Consider the following 23,940-nt stretch of genomic DNA (forward strand, 5'->3'; position numbering starts at 1 on the left):
CACAGGTGGTGCAGATGTGTGGCTGTCAGTGATTGCACAAAAGGAAATGGATGAACTGAAAGTAGTTTTTTTTCTCATTACGTAGAGTATTTCCATAGAGTCCGAACAAAACCTGCTTGGTTTTTGTACAGCTTCTATAATTTTCCACTGACCTAACCTAAAACAATCTTTCTAGGACATCTTCAGACAGTTTTGGTTGAACTCTGTTCAACTTTTTGTGGTTTAGATGTGCTTTAGCAGATGTATGAGGTTTGCCATGCTTTCTTTTTTAGCACTAGAATCACATCCTGTGTCTCTATTGTGCATTCAAATGATGATTCTTATGACTGATCTCTTTTATTTGAACATAACACTGATTGGCCTGAGGGGGATGCCAACAACTGCATCATCTTCATTGGATGAGATGTTTATTGTCTTGAGGCCAGCAGTCAGTCCTACAGAGTGATGTTAGAGTGATCTGCATACAATATGTGGGGTTATCGTTGAATTATTTCATCAATTCACTAAAATATCAACACCCATGTTATTTCTTAAATTTTTATAACTTCAACATTAATGTGCTGCAAAATGATTGCACATCCTCTGTTAATTTATCTCATCCACTAATCTGTCTACAGTAGCCTTATCCTGTGGCCAAATAAATAATCCAAGCTATACAACAATAGCATATATCCAGGACTTAATGGCAGTGTGTTCTTAGCATGAAATATCATAGAGAGAGTTTTCTTACATTGTTGTACTAATAGAAGTGTAGAATATGTCTGGCAATACACACTCTGTTATTTACTATTTGGTTGAAAATGATAAACCATCTTATCTTTTCTAGGGTAGAAACATTTCCTGGTTGTCAGAAATAAAAAACTTGTAGCCACATATTTACAAAACCTAGAGGCTATGTTTTTGGAAATGATAACTGAATATAATAAATGTCCTCTCATGGCCATAGATCCTGTTGACAGCCAATAGTTCCCTACAGTAGCCCAATCACCCTATCATCATAGTTAATTTAATCTCATCAGATGTATTTCCCAAAATTGTCCAACCATTCAAAATGTCATCCCTTGACCATACAATAGGTAAATTGGCTATTTCATCACTGTAATATTAGACTGGACAGAAAGTAGTGAAGAAGTGAGAGCTCGGGACACACGTTTTGTTTCATGAGTAAATCTTTATTTAAAACAGAGCCCTTTTACACAGGGTACTGTCCGTATCCTTCCACAAGATGGCAGTGATGTACCATAACACAACCCATATAATGATACACACCCCTACCCCTTATTCTGTGTGCTGTACTGTACAGTGAGTAACTGTTTGTTCTACTTCTTCTACTCACAATTGTATGTTGCTTTGGACAGAAGTGTTGACCCTCAGGGAACTCCACATCATGTTTGTGCAGTCATATATGCAATTAGCAAACAACACAAAGTATTTCCTTTTTCTTCTTCTTCTTCTTCCTCTTCTTTTCTAAGAAAAGTAAGATATGTACAGGTCCTATAATTTCAATATTTGTATCCCTGTCATGTCCACAGTGTTTCACTTGTGCTAAAGAATGTGACTCAAACTCTATATTGTCAAGGGGAAATGGTATGTTTTGTGTTTTTGACATGTGGAGGGAATCTTAACTTTTGATCTGTCAACACAGCCACCTCTATAATGATAAGCAATACACTTCTAGTTAAGATGCTGTCATCAGTATACGTCTTGAGTCATAATGCTTAGCCATCAATTGTGAAACTGAGAAACACACACTCCCACACATATATGTGTCATATTATCATTAGCTTACTCACCATATGGAAATAAATTATTTTAAATTCGTTTTTATGTATTCACAGAATACAAATCATTCATTTATTGTGTTGACATAATTTATATTAAGTCAACACAAAAAGAGGTGTATCATTAAAATGCAACTACTGGGCAGCTTTGTTGGGTTTTAAAAGAAGAACTGCTAGAAAATGTAGAATTGAGAATATTGAGTCTGTCAACTCACCAATCAACCAGCAGGTGTCACTGTAAACCCAGAACTGAACATAATTAAACCTGAAGGTTGTATTTGCTTTGCACTGACACATCACATTTACATTCTCAGATCAGGCAAACATGGCTTTTTCTTTTTCTTTTTCTTTTTCTTAACAGTGATGTTTGCAACTGATGCAAAAGACTGATTTGTGCACATCTTTCAATGTTTCATCATGTGACAGCCTCATGTGTTCTAGTGTTTGGTAACTTCTGCTTTGAATCTTCAAAAATGATGCCTATGGGTGGATGCGATGTGTGATAACACATTCACACCCTAATTTCTTGCACTTAAAGATACAAAGCAAAAAGTTTCATAGTTTGCCGTTATATTAGAAGGCTGTAATGTATCAACAGCCTAAAACTTTTCCTTTGTTGTTGAAAGTTCTGAATAAACAAAGTCTCTACCTTTTTGAGATGGTGAAGGCATTTTGTTATTTTGATAATGGTGGCGCAGCATTGCTGTGGCTGTCAAGATCAAAGGATATGACTGTTTGACCCCCTAAACCCACAGATGGGTGACTGTGTTTCCTTGTTTGTAGAATAACAAACGAATAGGCAAACTCCACATGTAGATACATTGAGTATCTGCAGTATGTGGTAATGTATGGCACTATCTGCGAAGGCTTAAAGACTACAGAGGACAGTGTCCACAGAATCATGGTGGCATCATGCATCAGACCAGTGGCGTTTTTTGCTATGGGCAAAGTAGGCAACCGCCCAGGGCGCCATCTACTTGGGGGAGCACTACGCTCTCAAAAAAAAAAAAAAAAAAGTGCGTCCTCAAAAAAAAAATCGCTTTTTTTTTCTAGACTAATACCGCTCATTTCCACATCAAGTTGGTGCAGTGGCGCCCCTACCATCACGTCAACTTGCTGCTGTGAGTCATGTATAGCCTACAGGTTGTGTGTGTCAGAAGATAAGGCAAAGGGGACGGGGCGGGGGATCAACGTGTGTGAGTCTCACTCTCGGGGCGGGGGACAGACTGACCTGTGATGATTATGATCCCAGGCCACACAACACAAACTGCTGCTTCCGAATAAATAGTAATACATAGTAATACATTTATAAAATTAATACAGACCCGTTGCATGTCTGACTGTCCATGCAGCGTGTGAGAGAGAGGGAGAGAAAGAGAAAGCTTCCTGATTGCTCTGCCTTGCTTAGTAGACACCCCCCACCCCCACCATGGGCCTCCCTGAAATGACTTTTTGCTGATTGGGATGTCTGGCAATCATCCAAGCCAAGTGTGTTAAACCCCATTAAAATAAACTTCACAAAAAAACATTGCGTTTAATACAATATATGCTGTGTTGTCCTGATGGTATGCAGTAATGCTGTTATATTAGGATATTCAGTTCAGTAAGCTCTGTTTTGTCAGCAACCTTTGATGATTATAAATGAGTCATGAATTGGTTTTGGTAGTGCTTTGGTCAGATGTCACCAGATTCAATTTAACTATGATAGAACATTTAAACAAACCCTTATGAGAAACTCGTGTAATTGTGTAATAGTAACATTTTCATGCAACATAAGTTCTATGAATTGCAACCCTTATTTTCTGAGAATTTCTTTACACATACCAGAAAAATAAGACACTTTGTTTATATCTAACACGTCTGCCAGAGGTCCTTTCAAAGAGACTGGTTTAACACTTCATCTTATGAGAAGACTTGGTTCCTTTTGAGGTTTTTGACTTGCTATAGCTGACTTCTACACCCCTGAGCTTCGTGCTAGGTATGTGTCGTATGTCATTGTAACATGACAGAGCCCTCATTGGACTTGCAGAAGACAGACTAACAGGTTAGTCATTTTTTTGCACAGGGATTGCCTACATGTTTGTATAAAGAGGTTAGAAGGGGTTAAAGCAGAGGCTATCTATGTCAGAGTCATTATCTTGCAGTGAAACCATTAAATTCACGAGGGTCATTTCTTACATTAGTATAATTGAAAGGAGGAAATATGTTGACATGATTATTTGATTGAAGATACCAATGCCAGACTTATTAAAAATATTTTTTATGCGTTGGGATTATTATTTTTTTCACTGAATCCTCATTGTTGGGTTTTCATCCCGACCATTTGGATATTTGCATTTAAATGTTGCAACTAGTTGATTTCCAAATATGGATTTCCCTCATTTAACAGAACAAGCCAAAGTTACTTACTCATTAAATTCTCTATTGCAGCAATTATGTGAGTTTTTAAGTTGACTTCTACTGCATGTGTGAAACTCATTATCAGGTAGAGATATTTTTGATTCATGTTTTGATACATGCCCAATAAGACAAGCTTACAGTTATACAAACGTGCCAGAAAAGAATTGCAAAGAGGATGTGGGGTGTGTAGGCGATAAAACTGATAAGACAGTCGGTGTCAGCTCAAAGGTGACAAACAACATTACAAATTCCCCTTTCAGAGATAATGTACAGCTCAACAGTAGAGATCCTTGAAAAAGACACAAATGTGAGTAATAAAAAAAACGTATAAAAAATAATTTATGTTATTTCTTTATAAGTTTATTGAGACAAATAACTGTTGGTCAATAAATGTATGATTGTTATATGGTATAATTTTATTATGGGGTATATTAGGGTGTTTCCAAAAGTTTTTCTAATGCAATATATCAATAAAAGTTTTTTTCACTACCACTTATAAACTTCTTTATACACTTAATTTAAAAAGGGAGCACACAAGGCTCAACCAAACACTCATAGATCATTTGAATGTTGAAGCTGAGTCAGCTGAGAAAAAACACCTCCATGTTCCTCTCACCTCTGCTGTTTTTCTTGTACTCTTTTTGTTTTATGCAATGGTGTTTCAGTTTCAGCATTAGGATAACCACAAACACCATTTTTTAAATGCCATGAACAACTTCAAACTCTTTTTGTAACTAATTGAAACTGTTATCAAAATAAATTGCCTTTTAAGTTAAACATGCTCTACTCTCTTTTGTAGATCTCAGCAGTGTGAAGCAAAAGGCTCAATTAAAGGACATCAGATCAGAAGGATCTTTCTCTCCAAGATGGTCTCCTCTGATAAAACTGTCTACTGTCCTCTCATCCAGATGTTCATAAATGCAACCCTTAATGCAACAAATCAAACAACTACACTGAGTTCCATGAATATTTTTACCATTTCCCTTCATGGCTTAGTCTCTTCCATTGGTATCCTGGAAAACCTGCTCATCATCGGAGTAGTGGGCTTTCATGTCCGCCGCTCTGTCATCAGCATCTGGATCCTTAATCTTGCAGCCTCTGACCTGCTGGCCACTGCCTCCCTGCCATTCTTCACCCTCTACATGGCAAATGGTGACACGTGGAAGTTGGGCGCAACCTTCTGCCGCATCAATTCCTCCATGTTTTTTCTCAACATGTTTGTCAGTGGCTTCCTGCTGGCGGCCATCTCTATGGATCGCTGCCTTGTTGTGTTGAAACCTGTCTGGGCTCAAAACTACAGGAACGTCCAAAGAACAGGGAGGGTGTGTGGTGTCATTTGGGCTTTGGCTGTGCTCTGCACTATCCCCTTCTACATATACCGTGACACCATTGAGCTGCCCAGTGGTAAGATCATGTGTTACTATCACTATGCTCAACTGCTCCCAAGTGGGTCCTTTCACCTGGGATCTTTATGTATGCAACGCGAGAAGGGCTTGGCCTTCATGAAGCTCTTTCTAGCCTTCTTGATTCCTCTTATAATCATCATCTTCAGCTACACTGCTGTGAATGCCAGTTTGGCGCGCAGAGGCTGCCGACGCTCTTTTCGTTTTGTTCGACTCGTGGTGGCTGTGGTGGTGAGCTTTGTACTCTGCTGGGCTCCATTCCACTTCTTCAGTGTTATGGAGGTGGTGGCCCCAAAAGGACATCCTGCACAGAAATTAGCGGCCAAAGCCCTCCCAATTTCAGCAACTATCGGCTTCCTCAACAGCGTCCTCAACCCCATTCTGTATGTGTTCAGCTGCCCTGACCTTTGCAAAAAGATAAGACAATCTTTAGGCACGGTGATGGAGAGTGTTCTGGCTGAGGATCTGGGAGAGCTGGCCCGGCGCCGCGGCACCGCATACTCCATCAACACCACTGAGATTGTGTTACAGCAGATTAATTCCATTCAAACCACATCCATGAAAACAGAGGAGCAAGAGCAGGAGGAAGTTTTCACTAACTCTGCTCAGAACTGAACATATTTATTGTGATTCACAACTTCAATTATTATTATTATTTTTTTTAAACAAACCTGTGCAAGATTCAGGCCTGCTTTTCTTCTCTCATCATCTTCTAGTCAGATGTTGCTCTGTCTTCTGATCAGTTTGTTTTTGAATTTGCATCTGATGTTGTTTGCTTCAGTTTGTAATGATACATTCAGGATATTGTACACCCCATAGTACCATCAGTACAATGACAGAGTAATTTCATACTCACCATTCTGCTCCTCTTCTCCAACAGAAATAAAGTTTTCATTGACCACCGATCGCTTCCTAATTCCCTTTACATTCATTTGCAACATTTTCGACATTATTTGCTCAGCCACTCAGCACTTCAGTTGACATTATACTTGTTTTCAAGTTTGGATCTTGAGCCTTTGTATTCATATTATGTTCACAGTGTTTCACTTATGCTAAAAAATGTGACTTGATCTCTATATTGTCAAGGGAAAATGGTATGTTCTGTGTTTTTGACATGTGGCAGGAATCTTAACTGATCTGTTGACACAGCAACCTCTATAATGATAAGCAATATACTTCTAATTAAGATGCTGTCATCAGTATAGCTCTTGAGACAAAATGGTTAGCCATCACTTCTGAAACTGAGAAACACACATTCTCTCACACAAACATACATCCAAATGAGATATGAATAAGAAATGCTTGTCACATTATCATTGGCTTACTCGCCATATGGAAATAAATTATGAGCAGTTTTATGTATTTATAGAATAGCAATCATGTATTTATTGTGTTGACATAATTTATATTATGTGTTGAAATAATTTATATTATGTCAACACAAGAAGAGACAGAGGTTTATCATTAAAATGCAACTACTGGGCAGCTTTGTTGGGTTTTCAAAAGAGGAATTGCTAGAAAATGTAGAGTCTGTCATCTCACCAATCAACCAGCAGGTGTCACTGTAAACCCAGACCTGAACATAATTAAACCTGAAGGTTGCATTTACTTTGCACTGATACATCACATTCACATTCTCATATCAGGCAAACATGAGCCCACATTTTTTGGATTTTTCTTTTTCTTTTTCTTAACAGTGATGTTTGCCACTGATGCAAAAGACTGCTCATCTTTCAATGTTTCATCATGTGACAGCCTCATGTGTTATAGTGTTTGGTAACTTCTGCTTTGAATCTTTAAAATGATGCCTATGGGTGGATGCAATGTGTGAAAACACATTCACGAGTGATATTATAAGGCTGTAATGTATCAACAGCCTAACCCTTTTCCTGATTTGAAAGTTCTGAATAAACAAAGTCTCTACTTGTTTGGTCATCAGATACACATACATTTGGATTATTTTTTAGATTGAAGCTGTGTGTAAATACCTTTCAGTCATTCTTTAATAGTACTTATTATCCCTGTGACACAATCAACAGTCAAAACTAATTGTGTCTTCATTCATGTCTTCCTGAAGATCCTCAACAGTCACTGGTTGATGTTGCAAAGTTACTCTGGTTGTGCCTGTAAAGCAGCTCTCGTGGACACTTTCACCTATATACTTGTAACAGTAGTGCCACATATCTGATTCCAACATGATATCATGAAACTAGTTTTCTTCCAAATACACTTGTGTCATATTTTCCCGATTGCTAGAGGTACATTTTAATAGAGTAAATTCAGAGGAAAGTTTAATGTCATATATGAGTACTTCCCTCATAAGAACCATTGTAATCAACTTAAAAATCATCTTTAAGTTGGAGCTGTTAGGGAATTTTCCATATTTAGGGTCAAGCATGGGCCTTGAGGCCACAGTAAAGGCAGAACTATCACCTTAGCAGAGACACATACTGTCACTCACCTTGAGATGGTGAAGGCATTTTGTCATTTTGATAATGGTGACGCAGCATTGCTGTGGCAATCAAGGTCAAGGATATGACTCTCTGACTCCCTCAAGCCCACAGATGGGTGACTGTGTTTCCTTGTTTGTATAATAACAAACGAATAGGCAAACTCCACATACTGTAGATACATCGAGTATGGCCATACATGGGCATAATAATATGTTGATTTTTCTACCAACTTGCTAGGCAAGGCCAGACCACCTTATGACTTATTTCTGCTTACTTACTCTATGACTTTTAAGGTCCCAAATGACTGGTAATGTAATCAAGGCCAATTTTTCAACAAAATCCTTAGGAAAGGCTTGGCCTTCATGAAGCCCTTTCTAGCCTTCCTGATCCCGCTCATAATCATCATCCTCAGCTACACTGCCAGTTTGGTGCACAGAGGCTGCAAAATATTTATGTACTTAGAGAGAGGCATAGTAATTGTGGGAGAATAGTATGGCATGAACACAGTCTTGCATGTCTGACTGTCCATGTGCAGCGTTTGAGAGAGAGAGGAAGAGAAAGCTACCTGATTGCTCTGTCTTGCTTAGTAGACCAACTAACCCCCCCCCCCCCCCGGTCCAGATCGGGGTGGGGCCTCCCTGAAATGACTTTTAGCTGGTTGGGATGTCTGGCAATCATCCAAGCCAAGTGTGTTAAACCCCATTAAAATAAACTTGACAGAAAAACATTGTGCATCAAACACTATATGCTGTCTTGTCCTGATGGTATGCTGTAATGCTGTTATATTATCATACTCAGTTTAGTAAGCTCTGTTTTATCAGTGTCCTTTGATGATTATAAATGAGTCATGAATTGGTTTTGGTAGTGCTTTGGTCAGATGTCACCAGATTCAATTTAACTATGATAGAACATTTAAACAAACCTCTTATGAGAAACTCGTATAGTAACAATAAATCAAACAGGAAAATGAACGATCGTGTAATAGTTTTGGTAGTGCTTTGTACACTGACGTATCATATGAACTAGTCAAATTATAACCCACAAACACTCTCATATAACATAAGTTCTATGAATTGCAACCCTTATTTTCTGAGAATTTCTTTTCGCATACCAGAAAAATAAGAGACTTTGTTTACATCTAACACGTCTGCCAGAGGTCCTTTCAAAGAGACTGGTTTAGCACTTCATCTTATGACAAGACTAAGTTCCTTTTGAGGTTTATGACTTCCTATAGCTGACTTCTACACCCCTTCGTGCTATGTATGTGTTATATGTCATTGTAACATGACAGAGCCCTCACTGGACTTGCAGAAGACAGACTAACAGGTAAGTACATTTTTTTGCACAGGGATTGCCTCCATGTTGGCATAAAGAGGTTAGTGGAAGGGGTTAAAATAGAGACTATACAGTACATGTCATTATCTTGCATTTCTTACATCAGTATAATAGAAAGGAAGAAATACTGTATGTTGACATGATTATTTTATCTGATAAGATACCAATGCCAGACATTTTTAAATTATTTGTTATGCATTGGGATTAAAAAAAAATCACTGAATCCTCATTATTGGTTTTTCATCCTGACCTTTTCAATATTTGCTTTTAAATATTGCAACTACATAGTTGATTTCCAAATATAGATTTTCCTCATTTAACAGAACAAGCCAAGTTAATTACTCGTTAAATTCTCTATTGAAGTAATTATGTGGGTTTTTAAGTTGACCACTACAGCACATGTGAAACTCATTATCAGGTAGAGATATTTTTGATTCATGTTTTAGCACATGCCCAATAAGACAAGCTTACAGTTATACAAGCATGCCAGTAAAGAGAGGAGAGAGGATGTGGGGCGTGTAGGCGATAAAACTGAAAAGACTGTCTGTGTCAGCTCAAAGGTGACAAACAAAATGACAAATTCCTCTTTTAGAGATAATGTACAGCTCAACAGTAGAGATCCTTGAAAAAGACACAAATGTGAGTCATAAACATCAAAAATGAGTTATGAAAATAATTTATATTTAGACAAATAACTGTTGGTCACTAAATGTGTGATTGTTATACAGCATCATTTTATCATGGTACAACCCAAAAGTTTTCTAATGCAATATACACATTTTTTTTCACTACCACAGCCTTATACACTTAATTTAAAAAGGGAGCACACAAGGCTCAACCAAACACTCACTGATCATTTGAATGTTGAAGCTGAGTCAGCTGAGAAACAACACCTCCATGTTCCTCTCACCTCTGCTGTTTTTCTTGTCCTCTTTTTGTTTTATGCAATGGTGTTTCAGTTTCAGCATTAGGATAACCACAAACACCTTATCAAAATTGTAAATTTCCTGTTAAGCTAAACATGCTCTACTCTCTTTTGTAGTTCTCAGCAGTGTGAAGCAAAAGGCTCAATTAAAGGACATCAGCTCAGAAGGATCTTTTCACTCCAAGATGGTCTCCTCTGATAAAACTGTCTACTGTCCTCTCATCCAGAGGTTCATAGATTACACCCCTAATGCAACAAATCAAACAACTGCACTGAGTTCCATGAATGTTTTTGCCATTTCCCTTCATGGCTTAGTCTCTTCCATTGGTATCCTGGAAAATCTGCTCATCATCGTAGTAGTGGGCTTTCATGTCCGCCGCTCTGTCATCAGCATCTGGATCCTTAATCTTGCAGCCTCTGACTTGCTTGCCACTGCCTCCCTGCCATTCTTCACCCTCTACATGGCAAATGGTGACACCTGGAAGTTGGGTGCAACCTTCTGCCGCATCAATTCCTCCATTTTTATTCTCAACATGTTTGTCAGTGGCTTCCTGCTGGCGGCCATCTCTATGGATCGCTGCCTTGTTGTGTTGAAACCTGTCTGGGCTCAAAACAACAGGAACGTCCAAAGAACAGGGAGGGTGTGTGGTGTCATTTGGGCTTTGGCTGTGCTCTGCACTATCCCCTTCTACATATACCGTGACACCATTGAGCTGCCCAATGGTAAGATCATGTGTTACTACCAGTTCGCTCGACTCCTCCCAAGTAGGCCCTATAACCTGAAATCTTTGTGTAAGCAACGCGAGAAGGGCTTGGCCTTCATGAAGCTCTTTCTAGCCTTCCTGATCCCTCTTATAATCATCATCCTCAGCTACACTGCTGTGAATGCCAGTTTGGCGCGCAGAGGCTGCCGACGCTCTTTTCGTTTTGTTCGGCTTGTGGTGGCTGTGGTGGTGAGCTTTGTACTCTGCTGGGCTCCATTCCACCTCTTCAGTGTTATGGAGGTGGTGGCCTCAAAAGGACATCCTGCACAGAAATTAGCAGCCAAAGCCCTCCCAATTTCAGCAACTATCGGCTTCCTCAACAGCGTCCTCAACCCCATTCTGTATGTGTTCAGTTGCCCTGACCTTTGCAAAAAGATAAGACAATCTTTAGGCGCGGTGATGGAGAGTGTTCTGGCTGAGGATCTGGGAGAGTTGACCCGGCGCCGCAGCACCGCACGCTCCATCAACACCACTGAGATTGTGTTACAGCAGCAGAATTCCATTCAAACCACATCCATGAAAACAGAGGAGCAAGAGCAGGAGGAAGTTTTCACTAACTCTGCTCAGAACTGAACATACATATCGTGATTCACAACTAGTGAAAAGAATTGTATTTACTCCAACTACAAAGAGAACCTCCCATTTTTTTAAACAAACTTGTGCAAACCCGTTTTTATATTTTAACCAGACTTTGCTGTGTTTTCTGATGTGCTCATGTTTGAATTTGCATCTTATGTTGTTTGCTTCAGTTTGTCGTGATAACCTCAGGATACAGTACACTCCACAGCACCATCAGTACAACGATAGTCATTTCATACTCACCATTCTGCTCCTCTTCTCTAACAGAAATACAGTTTTCATTCACATCTGGTCGCTTCCTATTTCCCTTTGCGTACATTTTCAACATTTTCAACATTATTTGTATAGCCACTCAGCTCCCCAGTTTGCATTATCCCTATTTCTGGTATGCTTTCACTTTGAGACATGCAAGAAACAAGATGTCTTAAGTGTCATTGAGGGGTACATAGTGGAGAATCACCTTGATGTTGCTGTAGCGATGGGATTAGTGGTGTGGAATTAATTGTATTGAACATTTTTTATGTAAGCACAGGTTATTCAAGCCTTCCTCAATATTTTTTACCCAGCCTTTATTAGTGACTGGTTTTAATTTGCTTGTGATGGCCATGCTCCTCAGCTATTATGACCATTATTTCAATATTGGTTAATTAATGGTACTTAAATTGTTTCATCCATCCATTAATTTGTTACATTCACAAGAGCATTCAAGGGATTACTCTGCATTATGATGTAACATGCAGTAAATACTCAAACCAGGGTTGTACATGTGTGATTTCCTTATTTTGTTACTTGATATGTATATTTTGCAGAATGAGCCTTATGATGTTTCTTTTTAGTTTCTTATAAGTATAAAAAGACTTCATAGTTTAGGTCACAGATGTGGTACATATTAATATAATGTTGTGAATTTTTATGTCTATTATTGAATTCATTTAATGACTATGCGTTTTAAAACTGCAAAGTGATAATTGTTTTTATATTAATAAACAGGAAAAGAAACCTCCGACTCTGCAGTGTGACACTTCCTTTTTAACACTACAACCACAGTCATGCTTGAACTTCCTCAATAACTCACTTGCACTCTATTATTAAAATGTTAACCAGAAAAACAAGCAATTAGATCATTTTTAATGCTTGTAAACATAACAGTAAAAAACATGTTCACAGTGGCACATATCCATACACTGCCAAGACATCAAAAACAAACCTAGACTAATGTAGAAGATATGAATGAATGAATGAATGAGGTTCAATTTCTAGATTACATCTTATTTGGATGTATATTTCTACATTGAAGCCACAAAAGGTTTTATGGATTGTTAGAAAACATTTATTTTTGGCAAATATGACACAATGTATTTCTATTCTTTTTTGGTTAAATGTTTTGAGAGAATTAAAAGCAATACTTCAAGTGTCTGTACTTTGGCATATGTGTGCTACTTACAAAGTAGCCTTTGCAGTCATGAACACCACAGGCTTTTCCACTGGGTGGCACAATTGCTTTGTCTAAATGATAACAGTAGGATCTGTGATGTGATCCAATTTATATTGCTAGAAGATTATTATGCCCAGTTTCACTCTCTCTCTCTGGGTGTCTGTCTGAGCTCTGGTACTGAAGTCCATCTTTTTGCGGGTGTTTTGGCCCCTTCGTAAACAGGGCAGGAACCTTTGCAGTTCTAGTCGAGCATCAGGGCACAGGAAGATGTAGAAAAGAGGGTCCAGCAGGGTGTTGAGGCTCGTCAGACCGTAGCACAGGCGATAGATGAGGAAAATGGAACGCTCCAATCCACATGGCTCATCAGTCAGCAGCAAGGACACAAACCTGTATCCACCCACACAGTGATAAGGTCCAAACACAACAATAAAATTGACAGTGATCACAACCAGGATCCCCACAATCTTGTGCCGCTCATGGTCAGAGAGGGAGGGAGATCGTTGGAGTGTTACCCCAATATGGGCTGAGGTGTAACTGAGGAGACAGACATATGCAGATTAGAAAATGTTATCCCCTAAAGACCTTGCTAAAAGTATACTAATCATAAAAAATCATAAAATTTAAAGTACATTCACTTCATGTTCACAGATTCTAGACTTTTTTATCATTTCAATTTAAGGTAGTCTTTTTACTGTGCCATAAATTTGACCACTTAGACTCAGACATGGAAGAAACTAATGTGTTTCTGGAAAATGGTAGACTAATTTGAGCATTTAAGAGTATTTTACTGGTATCTTTGGATAACTCACCCTAGTATGGAACATGGCAGCAGGAAGCCGAGACCCACCGTGGTGATCTTGAAGTGGGCATATCTGGGGCTGACAGGGTACTGCTCCAGACACAGTAGTCTGTCTGGGTCAAAGACTGATGGTAACAGCCCACACAGGCAGAACAGAAATGTGAGACTCCACACTGCCACTCCTGACACTGCTGCCACCCTGACAGTTCTCACCCTGCGGCTGCTCAGTGGGTACACTATGGCAAGGCAGCGGTCCAGCGCTATCAGGCATAGAAACATGACGCTGGCATAGACATTTACATAAAACACGTAGCCCACCAGCTCACAGGTCAACTGGCCATAGGGCCAGCGGTGTCCACCCTGTAGGTAAAGGATCCACAGTGGCAGGGTAAGTAGTTGGAGGAGATCTGACAGCAGTAGGTTAAGGATGTAGACCAGCTGGCAGCCTCCCGCGCCCGAGCGGCCCATGTGGTACAGTCCCCAGAGAGACAGCAGGTTGCTCGGGAGACCCAAAGAGAAGATCAGGCCATAGATACAGGTCAGGCCAAACGTGTTCGTGTTCAAGGGGAGGTTGCAGCTGTCATTGGACATGTCTCTGTTGGTCAAATACCTGACATGAGAAAGTAGAGGTGACTTCACTCAGACATCGATTGATAATTGCAGGTTGATGATTCGGTGTAGAAATACCCATTCATCCATTTGAAGCAAAAAAAAAAAGGTGAAAAAAAGTTCTCACTTGTGTCAACTACTTATTTGTCCATTGTGTAATCTTCATAAATACATTCTCCTGTGGGAAAGGTCAGGTTCAGGGTTTGTGCTGTCAGTCAACCAGTCTTCAAAGCAACCACAATCCATCAGCGGAAACAAACACCTGCAAGAAAGATCATTCTCACGTGGTTTACTATCAGCAAGTGCATGATTTCAATCAGACAGTATAATGCAATCTCTGCTTTTTACTCACCGCTGAAGATCATGAGACCAACTTTGTTCCACAAAAGCGTGCTGCCTGCTCTACAACTGAGTGACCTATACTCAATAAATGTTGGGAACATGGTGTTTCAACTAAGCCTTGTCTATTCTGTGATCGTTTCCTCCACAGGAAACCCACTTCTTCAGCTTTAAAGGCAACATCCTGAGGCAGGAGAAAATCCTTAGGAAAGGCTTGGCCTTCATGAAGCTCTTTCTAGCCTTCCTGATCCCTCTCATAATCATCATCCTCAGCTACACTGCTGTGAATGCCAGTTTGGTGCACAGAGGCTGCTAAATATTTATGTATTTAGAGAGAGGCATAGTAATTGTGGGAGAATAGTATGGCATGAACACAGTCTTGCATGTCTGACTGTCCATGCAGCATTGGAGAGAGAGAGAAAGAGAAAGCTTCCTGATTGCACTGTCTTGCTTAGTAGACCAACCCCCCCCCCCCCCCCATCAGGCTACCTGAAATGACTTTTTGCTGGTTGGGATGTCTGGCAATCATCCAAGCCAAGTGTGTTAAACCCCATTAAAATAAACTTGACAGAAAGACATTGTTTATAATACACTATATGCTGTCTTGTCCTGACGGTATGCTGTAATGCTGTTATATTATCATACTCAGTTTAGTTAGCTCTGTTTTGTCAGCGTCCTTTGATGATTATAAATGAGTCATGAATTGGTTTTGGTTGTGCTTTGGTCAGAGGTTACCAGATTCAGTTTAACTATGATAGAACATTTAAACAAACCTCTTATGAGAAACTCGTATAGTAACAATAAATCACACAGGAAAATGAATGATCGTGTAATAGTAACATTTTCATGTACTGACGTATCATATGAACTTGTCAAATTATAACCCACAAACACTCTCATATAACACATAAGTTCTATGAATTGCAACCCTTATTTTCTGAGAATTTATTTTCGCATACCAGAAAAGTAAGAGACTTTGTTTATATCTAACACGTCTGCCAGAGGTCCTTTCAAAGAGACTGGTTTAACACTTCATCTTATGACAAGACTTGGTTTCTTTTGAGGTTTATGACTTCCTATAGCTGACTTCTACACCCCTTCGTGCTAGGTATGTGTCGTATGTGTCATATGTCAAGGTAACATGACAGAGCCCTCATTGGACTTGCAGAAGACAGAATAACAGGTAAATACATTTTTTGCACAGAGATTGCCTCCATGTTGGCATAAAGAGGTTAGTGGAAGGGGTTAAAATAGAGACTATACATGTCATTATCTTGCAGTGAAACCATTAAATCCACTAGGGTCATTTCTTACATCAGTATAATTGAAAGGAGGAAATACTGACATGATTATTTTATCTGATAAAATACCAATGCCAGACATTTTTAAATTATTTGTTATGCATTGAGATTAAAAAAACTTTCACTGAATCCTCATTGTTGGTTTTTCATCCTGACCTTTTCAATATTTGCTTTTAAATATTGCAACTACATAGTTGATTTCCAAATATAGATTTCCCTCATTTAACAGAACAAGCCAAGTTAATTACTCATTAAATTCTCTATTGAAGCAATTATGTGAGTTTTTAAGTTGACCACTACAGCACATGTGAAACTCATTATCAGGTAGAGATATTTTTGATTCATGTTTTAGCACATGCCCAATAAGACAAGCTTACAGTTATACAAGCATGCCAGTAAAGAGAGGAGAGAGGATGTGGGGTGTGGAGGCGATAAAACTGAAAAGACTGTCTGTGTCAGCTCAAAGGTGACAAACAAAATGACAAATTCCTCTTTTAGAGATAATGTACAGCTCAACAGTAGAGATCCTTGAAAAAGACACAAAAGTGAGTCATAAACATCAAAAATGAGTTATGAAAATAATTTATATTTAGACAAATAACTGTTGGTCACTAAATGTGTGAACCAAACACTCACTGATCATTTGAATGTTGAAGCTGAGTCAGCTGAGAAACAACACCTCCATGTTCCTCTCACCTCTGCTGTTTTTCTTGTCCTCTTTTTGTTTTATGCAATGGTGTTTCAGTTTCACCATTAGTATAACCACAAACATCTTTTTTTAATGCCACGAACAACTTCAAACTGTTTTTGTAATAAATTTAAACTGTTATCAAAATTGTAAATTTCCTGTTGAGCTAAACATGCTCTACTCTCTTTTGTAGTTCTCAGCAGTGCAAAGCAAAAGGCTCAATTCAAGGACATCAGCTCAGAAGGATCTTTTCTCTCCAAGATGGTCTCCTCTGATGAAATTGTCTACTGTCCTCTCATCCAGACGATCATAAATGACACCACTAATGAAACAAGTACGCTGAGTTCCATGAATGTTTTTGCCATTTCCCTTCATGGCTTAGTCTCTTCCATTGGTATCCTGGAAAACCTGCTCATCATCATAGTAGTGGGCTTTCATGTCCGCCGCTCTGTCATCAGCATCTGGATCCTTAATCTTGCAGCCTCTGACTTGCTGGCCACTGCCTTCCTGCCATTCTTCACCCTCTACATGGCCAATGGTAACACCTGGAATTTGGGCGCAACCTTCTGCCGCATCAATTCCTCCATTTTTATTCTCAACATGTTTGTCAGTGCCTTCCTGCTGGCAGCCATCTCTATGGATCGCTGCCTTGTTGTGTTGAAACCTGTCTGGGCTCAAAACAACAGGAACATCCAAAGAACAGGGAGGGTGTGTGGTGTCATTTGGGCTTTGGCTGTGCTCTGCACTATCCCCTTCTACATATACCATGACACCATTAAACTGCCCAATGGTAAGATCATGTGTTACTACCACTTCGCTCGACTCCTCCCAAATGGGTCCTCTAACCTGATATCTTACTGTGAGCAACGCGAGAAGGGCTTGGCCTTCATGAAGCTCTTTCTAGCCTTCTTGATCCCTCTTATAATCATCATCTTCAGCTACACTGCTGTGAATGCCAGTTTGGCGCGCAGAGGCCGCCGACGCTCTTTTCGTTTTGTTCGGCTTGTGGTGGCTGTGGTGGTGAGCTTTGTACTCTGCTGGGCTCCATTCCACTTCTTCGGTGTTATGGAGGTGGTGGCCCAAGAAGAACATCTTGCACAGAAATTAGTAGCCAAAGCCCTCCCAATTTCAGCAACTATCGGCTTCCTCAACAGCGTCCTCAACCCCATTCTTTATGTGTTCACTTGCCCTGACCTTTGCAAAAAGATAAGACAATCTTTAGGCGCGGTGATGGAGAGTGTTCTGGCTGAGGATCTAGCAGAGCTGACCCGGCACCGCAGCACCGCACGCTCCATCAACACCACTGAGGTTGTGTTACAGCAGAGGAATTTCATTCAAACCACATCCATGAAAACAGAGGAGCAAGAGCAGGAGGAAGTTTTCACTAACTCTGCTCAGAACTGAACATACATATCGTGATTCACAACTAGTGAAAAGAATTGTATTTACTTCAACTACGAAGAGAACCTCACATTTTTTTAAACAAACTTGCGCTTGTGCTCATGTTTGAATTTGCATCTTATGTTGTTTGCTTCAGTTTGTCGTGATAACCTCAGGATACGGTACACTCCACAACACCATCAGTACAACGATAATCATTTCATACTCACCATTCTGCTCCTCTTCTCTAACAGAAATACAGTTTTCATTCACCTCTGGTCGCTTCCTATTTCCCTTTGCGTACATTTTCAACATTTTCAACATTATTTGTATAGTCACTCAGCACCTCAGTTTGCATTATTCCTATTTCTGGCATGCTTTCACTTTGAGACATGCAAGAAACAAGATGTCTTAAGTGTCATTGAGGGGTACATAGTGGAGAATCACCTTGATGTTGCTGTAGCGATGGGATTAGTGGTGTGGAATTAATTGTATTGAACATTTTTTATGTAAGCACAGGTTATTCAAGCCTTCCTCAATATTTTTTACCCAGCCTTTATTAGTGACTGGTTTTAATTTGCTTGTGATGGCCATGCTCCTCAGCTATTATGACCATTATTTCAATATTGGTTAATTAATGGTACTTAAATTGTTTCATCCATCCATTAATTTGTTACATTCACAAGAGCATTCAAGGGATTACTCTGCATTATGATGTAACATGCAGTAAATACTCAAACCAGGGTTGTACATGTGTGATTTCCTTATTTTGTTGCTTGATATGTATATTTTGCAGAATGAGCCTTATGATGTTGCTTTTTAGTTTCTTATAAGTATAAAAAGACTTCATAGTTTAGCAGATGTGGTACATATTAATATAATGTTGTGCATTTTTATGTCTGTTATTGAATTTATTTAATGACTATGCGTTTTAATACTGAAAAGTGATATTTTTGTTTATATTAATAAACAGGAAAAGAAACCTCTGACTCTGCAGTGTGACACTTCCTTTTTAACACTACAACCACGGTCATGCTTGAACTTCCTCAATAATTCACTTGCACTCTATTATTAAAATGTTAACCAGAAAAACAAGCAATTAGATCATTTTTAATGCTTGTAAACAAAACAGTAAAAACATTTTCACAGTGGCACATATCCATACACTGCCAAGACATCAAAAACAAACCTAGACTAATGTAGAAGATATGAATGAATGAATGAATGAATGAATGAGGTTCAATTTCTAGATTATATCTTATTTGGATGTATATTTCTAAATTGAAGCCACAATAGGTTTAATGGATTGTTAGAAAACATTTGTTTTTGCAAATATGACACAATGTATTTCTATTCTTTTTGGGTTAAATGTTTTGAGAGAATTAAAAGCAATACTTCAAGTGTCTGTACTTTGGCATTTGTGTGCTACTTGCAAAGTAGCCTTTGCAATCATGAACTCCACAGGCTTTTCCACTGGGTGGCACAATTGCTTTGTCTAAATGATAACAGTAGGATCTGTGATGTGATCCAATTTATATTGCTAGAAGATTATTATGTCCAGTTTCACTCTCTCTCTCTGGGTGTCTGTCTGAGCTCTGGTACTGAAGACCATCTTTTTGCGGGTGTTTTGGCCCCTTCGTAAACAGGGCAGGGACCTTTGCAGTTCTAGTCGAGCATCAGGGCACAGGAAGATGTAGAAAAGAGGGTCCAGCAGGGTGTTGAGGCTCGTCAGACCGTAGCACAGGCGATAGATGAGGAAAATGGAACGCTCCAATCCACATGGCTCATCAGTCAGCAGCAAGGACACAAACCTGTATCCACCCACACAGTGATAAGGTCCAAACACAACAATAAAATTGACAGTGATCACAACCAGGATCCCCACAATCTTGTGCCGCTCATGGTCAGAGAGGGAGGGAGATCGTTGGAGTGTTACCCCAATATGGGCTGAGGTGTAACTGAGGAGACAGACATATGCAGATTAGAAAATGTTATCCCCTAAAGACCTTGCTAAAAGTATACTAATCATAAAAAATCATAAAATTTAAAGTACATTCACTTCATGTTCACAGATTCTAGACTTTTTTATCATTTCAATTTAAGGTAGTCTTTTTACTGTGCCATAAATTTGACCACTTAGACTCAGACATGGAAGAAACTAATGTGTTTCTGGAAAATGGTAGACTAATTTGAGCATTTAAGAGTATTTTACTGGTATCTTTGGATAACTCACCCTAGTATGGAACATGGCAGCAGGAAGCCGAGACCCACCGTGGTGATCTTGAAGTGGGCATATCTGGGGCTGACAGGGTACTGCTCCAGACACAGTAGTCTGTCTGGGTCAAAGACTGATGGTAACAGCCCACACAGGCAGAACAGAAATGTGAGACTCCACACTGCCACTCCTGACACTGCTGCCACCCTGACAGTTCTCACCCTGCGGCTGCTCAGTGGGTACACTATGGCAAGGCAGCGGTCCAGCGCTATCAGGCACAGAAACATGACGCTGGCATAGACATTTACATAAAACACATAGCCCACCAGCTCACAGGTCAACTGGCCATAGGGCCAGCGGTGTCCACCCTGTAGGTAAAGGATCCACAGTGGCAGGGTAAGTAGTTGGAGGAGATCTGACAGCAGTAGGTTAAGGATGTAGACCAGCTGGCAGCCTCCCGCACCGGAGCGGCCCATATGGTACAGTCCCCAGAGAGACAGCAGGTTGCTCGGGAGACCCAAAGAGAAGATCAGGCCATAGATACAGGTCAGGCCAAACGTGTCCGTGTTCAAGGGGAGGTTGCAGCTGTCATTGGACATGTCTCTTTTGGTCAAATACCTGACATGAGAAAGTACAGGTGACCTCACTCAGACATCGATTGATAATTGCAGGTTGATGATTCGGTGTAGAAATACCCATTCATCCATTTGAAGCAAAAAAAAAGGTGAAAAAAAGTTCTCACTTGTGTCAACTACTTGTTATTTGTCCATTGTGTAATCTTCATAAATGCATTCTCCTGTGGGAAAGGTCAGGTTCAGGGTTTGTGCTGTCAGTCAACCAGTCTTCAAAGCAACCACAATCCATCAGCGGCAACAAACACCTGCAAGGAAGATATAAAGATCATTCTCACGTGGTTTACTATCAGCAAGTGCATGATGATTTCAATCAGACAGTATAATGCAATCTCTGCTTTTTACTCACCGCTGAAGATCATGAGACCAACTTTGTTCCACAAAAGCGTGCTGCCTGCTCTACAACTGAGTGACCTGTACTCAATAAATGTTGGGAACATGGTGTTTCAACTAAGCCTTGTCTATTCTGTGATCGTTTCCTCCACAGGAAACCCACTTCTTCAGCTTTAAAGGCAACATCCTGAGGCAGGAGAACGCCTTTCTGTCCCAGAACAAAAACATACACTCTCTCTCTCCCTCTCTGTGCGTCTCCCTCTCGCTTACTTCAGTAGTGGACACAATGATTAAGGTGGACAGGGGCTGTAAGGGGAGGAACTGATGTAGGGTGTCCACTAATGCTGTTTAGATTGTTGGTTACTGGCTATGTGCCATTAAACACATTAACCCTTCTCCTATGCTGTCTTAAAACAGGCTTTTCAACACATTTGAATATTGTTTTTACTACATACTGCAGTGTGCACAAATTTTATTCAGCAATTTTAGATTTGCTTTCTAGAACTTAAGAGACTTTCTTTGTTAGGGTTTGGGTTAGGACGAGAGTTAGATTGTTTGTAGCGATTATGGATAAGAACATTGCAGGGTCCTCCTTAGTGACAAAAACAAACATTTATGTATGGCAGTGTGTGCACATATATGATTTACTGCAGAGTGCTGACTGACAGATAAGATTAGAAGAAAGGAATACAGACCAGATAAAACCAGCTTTGTGGTATACAGTACTTTATTTTGCAGTAAAAGTATATGTAGTTAAAATGCAATGTCACCGAAGTGAACTGAAAGCGATTAATTTTATTTGTAGTAGGTTACAGTGAACATGTTTAATTTAGCCAGGGTGAACATTTCTCAGGCACCACAGGGAGGAAAAAAACGTACACAATTGAAATTGTTTTGGGGAAGAATGGGTAGGTTGAGACAATGGGTGTTAGGCAGTATTTTTGCCGCACGGTTTCAAGGGGAGGAGGGTCTAATCAGTCATTTTATTTCCTTTAAAATGTCACTAATCTTTGATTTATAGAATAATCCAAGATGGTTACTAATAAACTGACTAGTCCCCTGAGACATTCCACCCTATGCTTTCCAGAGTCCTGCATAAAAGTCTCCATGTCCTTGCAGTATATAGACCAGCACTTGATGGGCCAAATATTAGCTGTACACTACATAAACGGAAAGTCTAGTGGGAAGTGCTCCTGGAGAAGCTTCCAGTGGAGAGGCAGCATGACAAGTTGTTCCTGCAGCAGGCTGGCTGCATATCAAAGGAAGTCCTCTGTTTTCTGCTGGAATTTCATCTTGTCATAGAGAAGGAGTCGTAAACTGAGCTACTGTGCTTATTAGAATCCCCCTAGGGAATAGTAGGTCAGTAAAAACAAAGTTCCAGCTTTAATTCTTAGTCTGGTGTCACTTCAGAGCTCTGCGAAATTATGCTCACACAGGAAGTTGCAGTGAACTGTCAACCTCACAGTCAAAAACTCAAAAAGCCGGTTTTGCTGTTGTGATCATAACATGAAAACAGAAAATATCTGGGCTGATTCCCCTGTCAGAACTCTAGTAAAGGGAAAAAGAAATGGGTAATTTGATATATTAGTGTTAGTATAAAATTAATGACTGAAGAGGGATTACAACACTCTATTCAATATGGTCTTTCTTGTAATAGTGTGTTGTAGTGTAGCTTGATTAGTTATAAAAACAGGTACTGAGGCTTTCACTTTAGCATCATCACATTAATACCACATCTGTGGCCCTCTATGAGTTGCTCTGTGGTATGAGTTATGAACTCATGTACGTGCTCTGATGACACGCAACCCGTTGTCAGTTTCACTGCTCAGCTGTTGCTCTTTAACTCTACAGCACCATCATGTACATACGGCCACTTCACTGAACAAAAATATTAATTTTCTTTTTGTTTTGTTTTTTTCAAAATCTGGTGAGATCATATTCAACAGATATGTAAAAACATTTAATGCAATATGTATATTGTCAGTTCTGCTACTGCAGTCCATTGAGTGGTTTCATTGTCAGCGCCTCAGCCTCCTGCTTGACCAGGCCTAAAGTTGTTTTCCAAATTTAGCAGCAACAAGAACAATTGTGTGCATTATGAGAACACATTTCTTTGTGGTTTGCAGCACTGAAACGAGAGATCTCATGATAAGACTGCACATGTGTTTGCAATTATAATCTGTTTGAAGGGACAGTATAGCTTTCGTAACAGTATCTGAAATTGACAACAATGCATGCACTTTAAGGTCATTAGTATGTTCGTATTATGTTCATGTTATCTTGATACAAGCACAGACATGTGCATTAGCAAAATTGTAATGTTTGCTATAATGTCAAGTAAATATGCAATTACTACAGTGATTACATTTATCAACATTTCTGTGAGAGAATATATTAAAATTTGTTTAGTAAAAATAAGATCTAATAGAGCTCAAGTTTTTGTCTTTTTTGAGGGGTTTTTTATAGCTACACAAGTGAGCCCTCAGCATGTTCCTTTTTATGCATTGCATCTGTGTTGTACAGGAAGTGGTAAATATAAACTTTCCATGACATGAGTGTAAGATGGTTA

At 39.5% G+C, this 23,940-nt stretch overlaps 4 protein-coding genes and 1 pseudogene across 4 annotated transcripts; 3 read left to right on the top strand and 2 right to left on the bottom strand.

The window, feature by feature from the left end:
* Positions 1 to 5,047: 5,047 nt before the first annotated feature.
* On the top strand, positions 5,048 to 6,199 carry LOC128383434 (prostaglandin D2 receptor 2-like). Its single transcript, XM_053343058.1, has one exon. The coding sequence runs from the start codon at positions 5,048 to 5,050 to the stop codon at positions 6,197 to 6,199; it is 1,152 nt and encodes a 383-aa protein (XP_053199033.1).
* A 4,283-nt stretch (positions 6,200 to 10,482) lies between these two features.
* Positions 10,483 to 11,634, top strand: LOC128383435 (prostaglandin D2 receptor 2-like). The gene has a single exon (XM_053343059.1). The coding sequence runs from the start codon at positions 10,483 to 10,485 to the stop codon at positions 11,632 to 11,634; it is 1,152 nt and encodes a 383-aa protein (XP_053199034.1).
* A 1,549-nt stretch (positions 11,635 to 13,183) lies between these two features.
* On the bottom strand, positions 13,184 to 14,480 carry LOC128383436 (G-protein coupled receptor 4-like; annotated as a pseudogene).
* A 2,592-nt stretch (positions 14,481 to 17,072) lies between these two features.
* On the top strand, positions 17,073 to 18,215 carry LOC128383437 (prostaglandin D2 receptor 2-like). The gene has a single exon (XM_053343060.1). It carries the CDS (start codon positions 17,073 to 17,075, stop codon positions 18,213 to 18,215), a length of 1,143 nt encoding a protein of 380 aa, XP_053199035.1.
* Positions 18,216 to 19,633: 1,418 nt separating this feature from the next.
* Positions 19,634 to 21,481, bottom strand: si:dkey-165a24.9 (G-protein coupled receptor 4). Its single transcript, XM_053343560.1, has 3 exons — positions 21,388 to 21,481; positions 20,425 to 21,286; positions 19,634 to 20,149 (listed from the first exon to the last, which is right to left on the bottom strand). The coding sequence occupies exons 2-3, from the start codon at positions 21,003 to 21,005 to the stop codon at positions 19,732 to 19,734; spliced, it is 999 nt and encodes a 332-aa protein (XP_053199535.1). The 5' UTR covers positions 21,006 to 21,286; positions 21,388 to 21,481; the 3' UTR covers positions 19,634 to 19,731.
* Between the last annotated feature and the right edge of the window lie 2,459 nt (positions 21,482 to 23,940).

Source organism: Scomber japonicus, chromosome 22, assembly GCF_027409825.1.
Source record: "Scomber japonicus isolate fScoJap1 chromosome 22, fScoJap1.pri, whole genome shotgun sequence".
NCBI classification, from domain to species: Eukaryota; Metazoa; Chordata; class Actinopteri; order Scombriformes; family Scombridae; genus Scomber; species Scomber japonicus.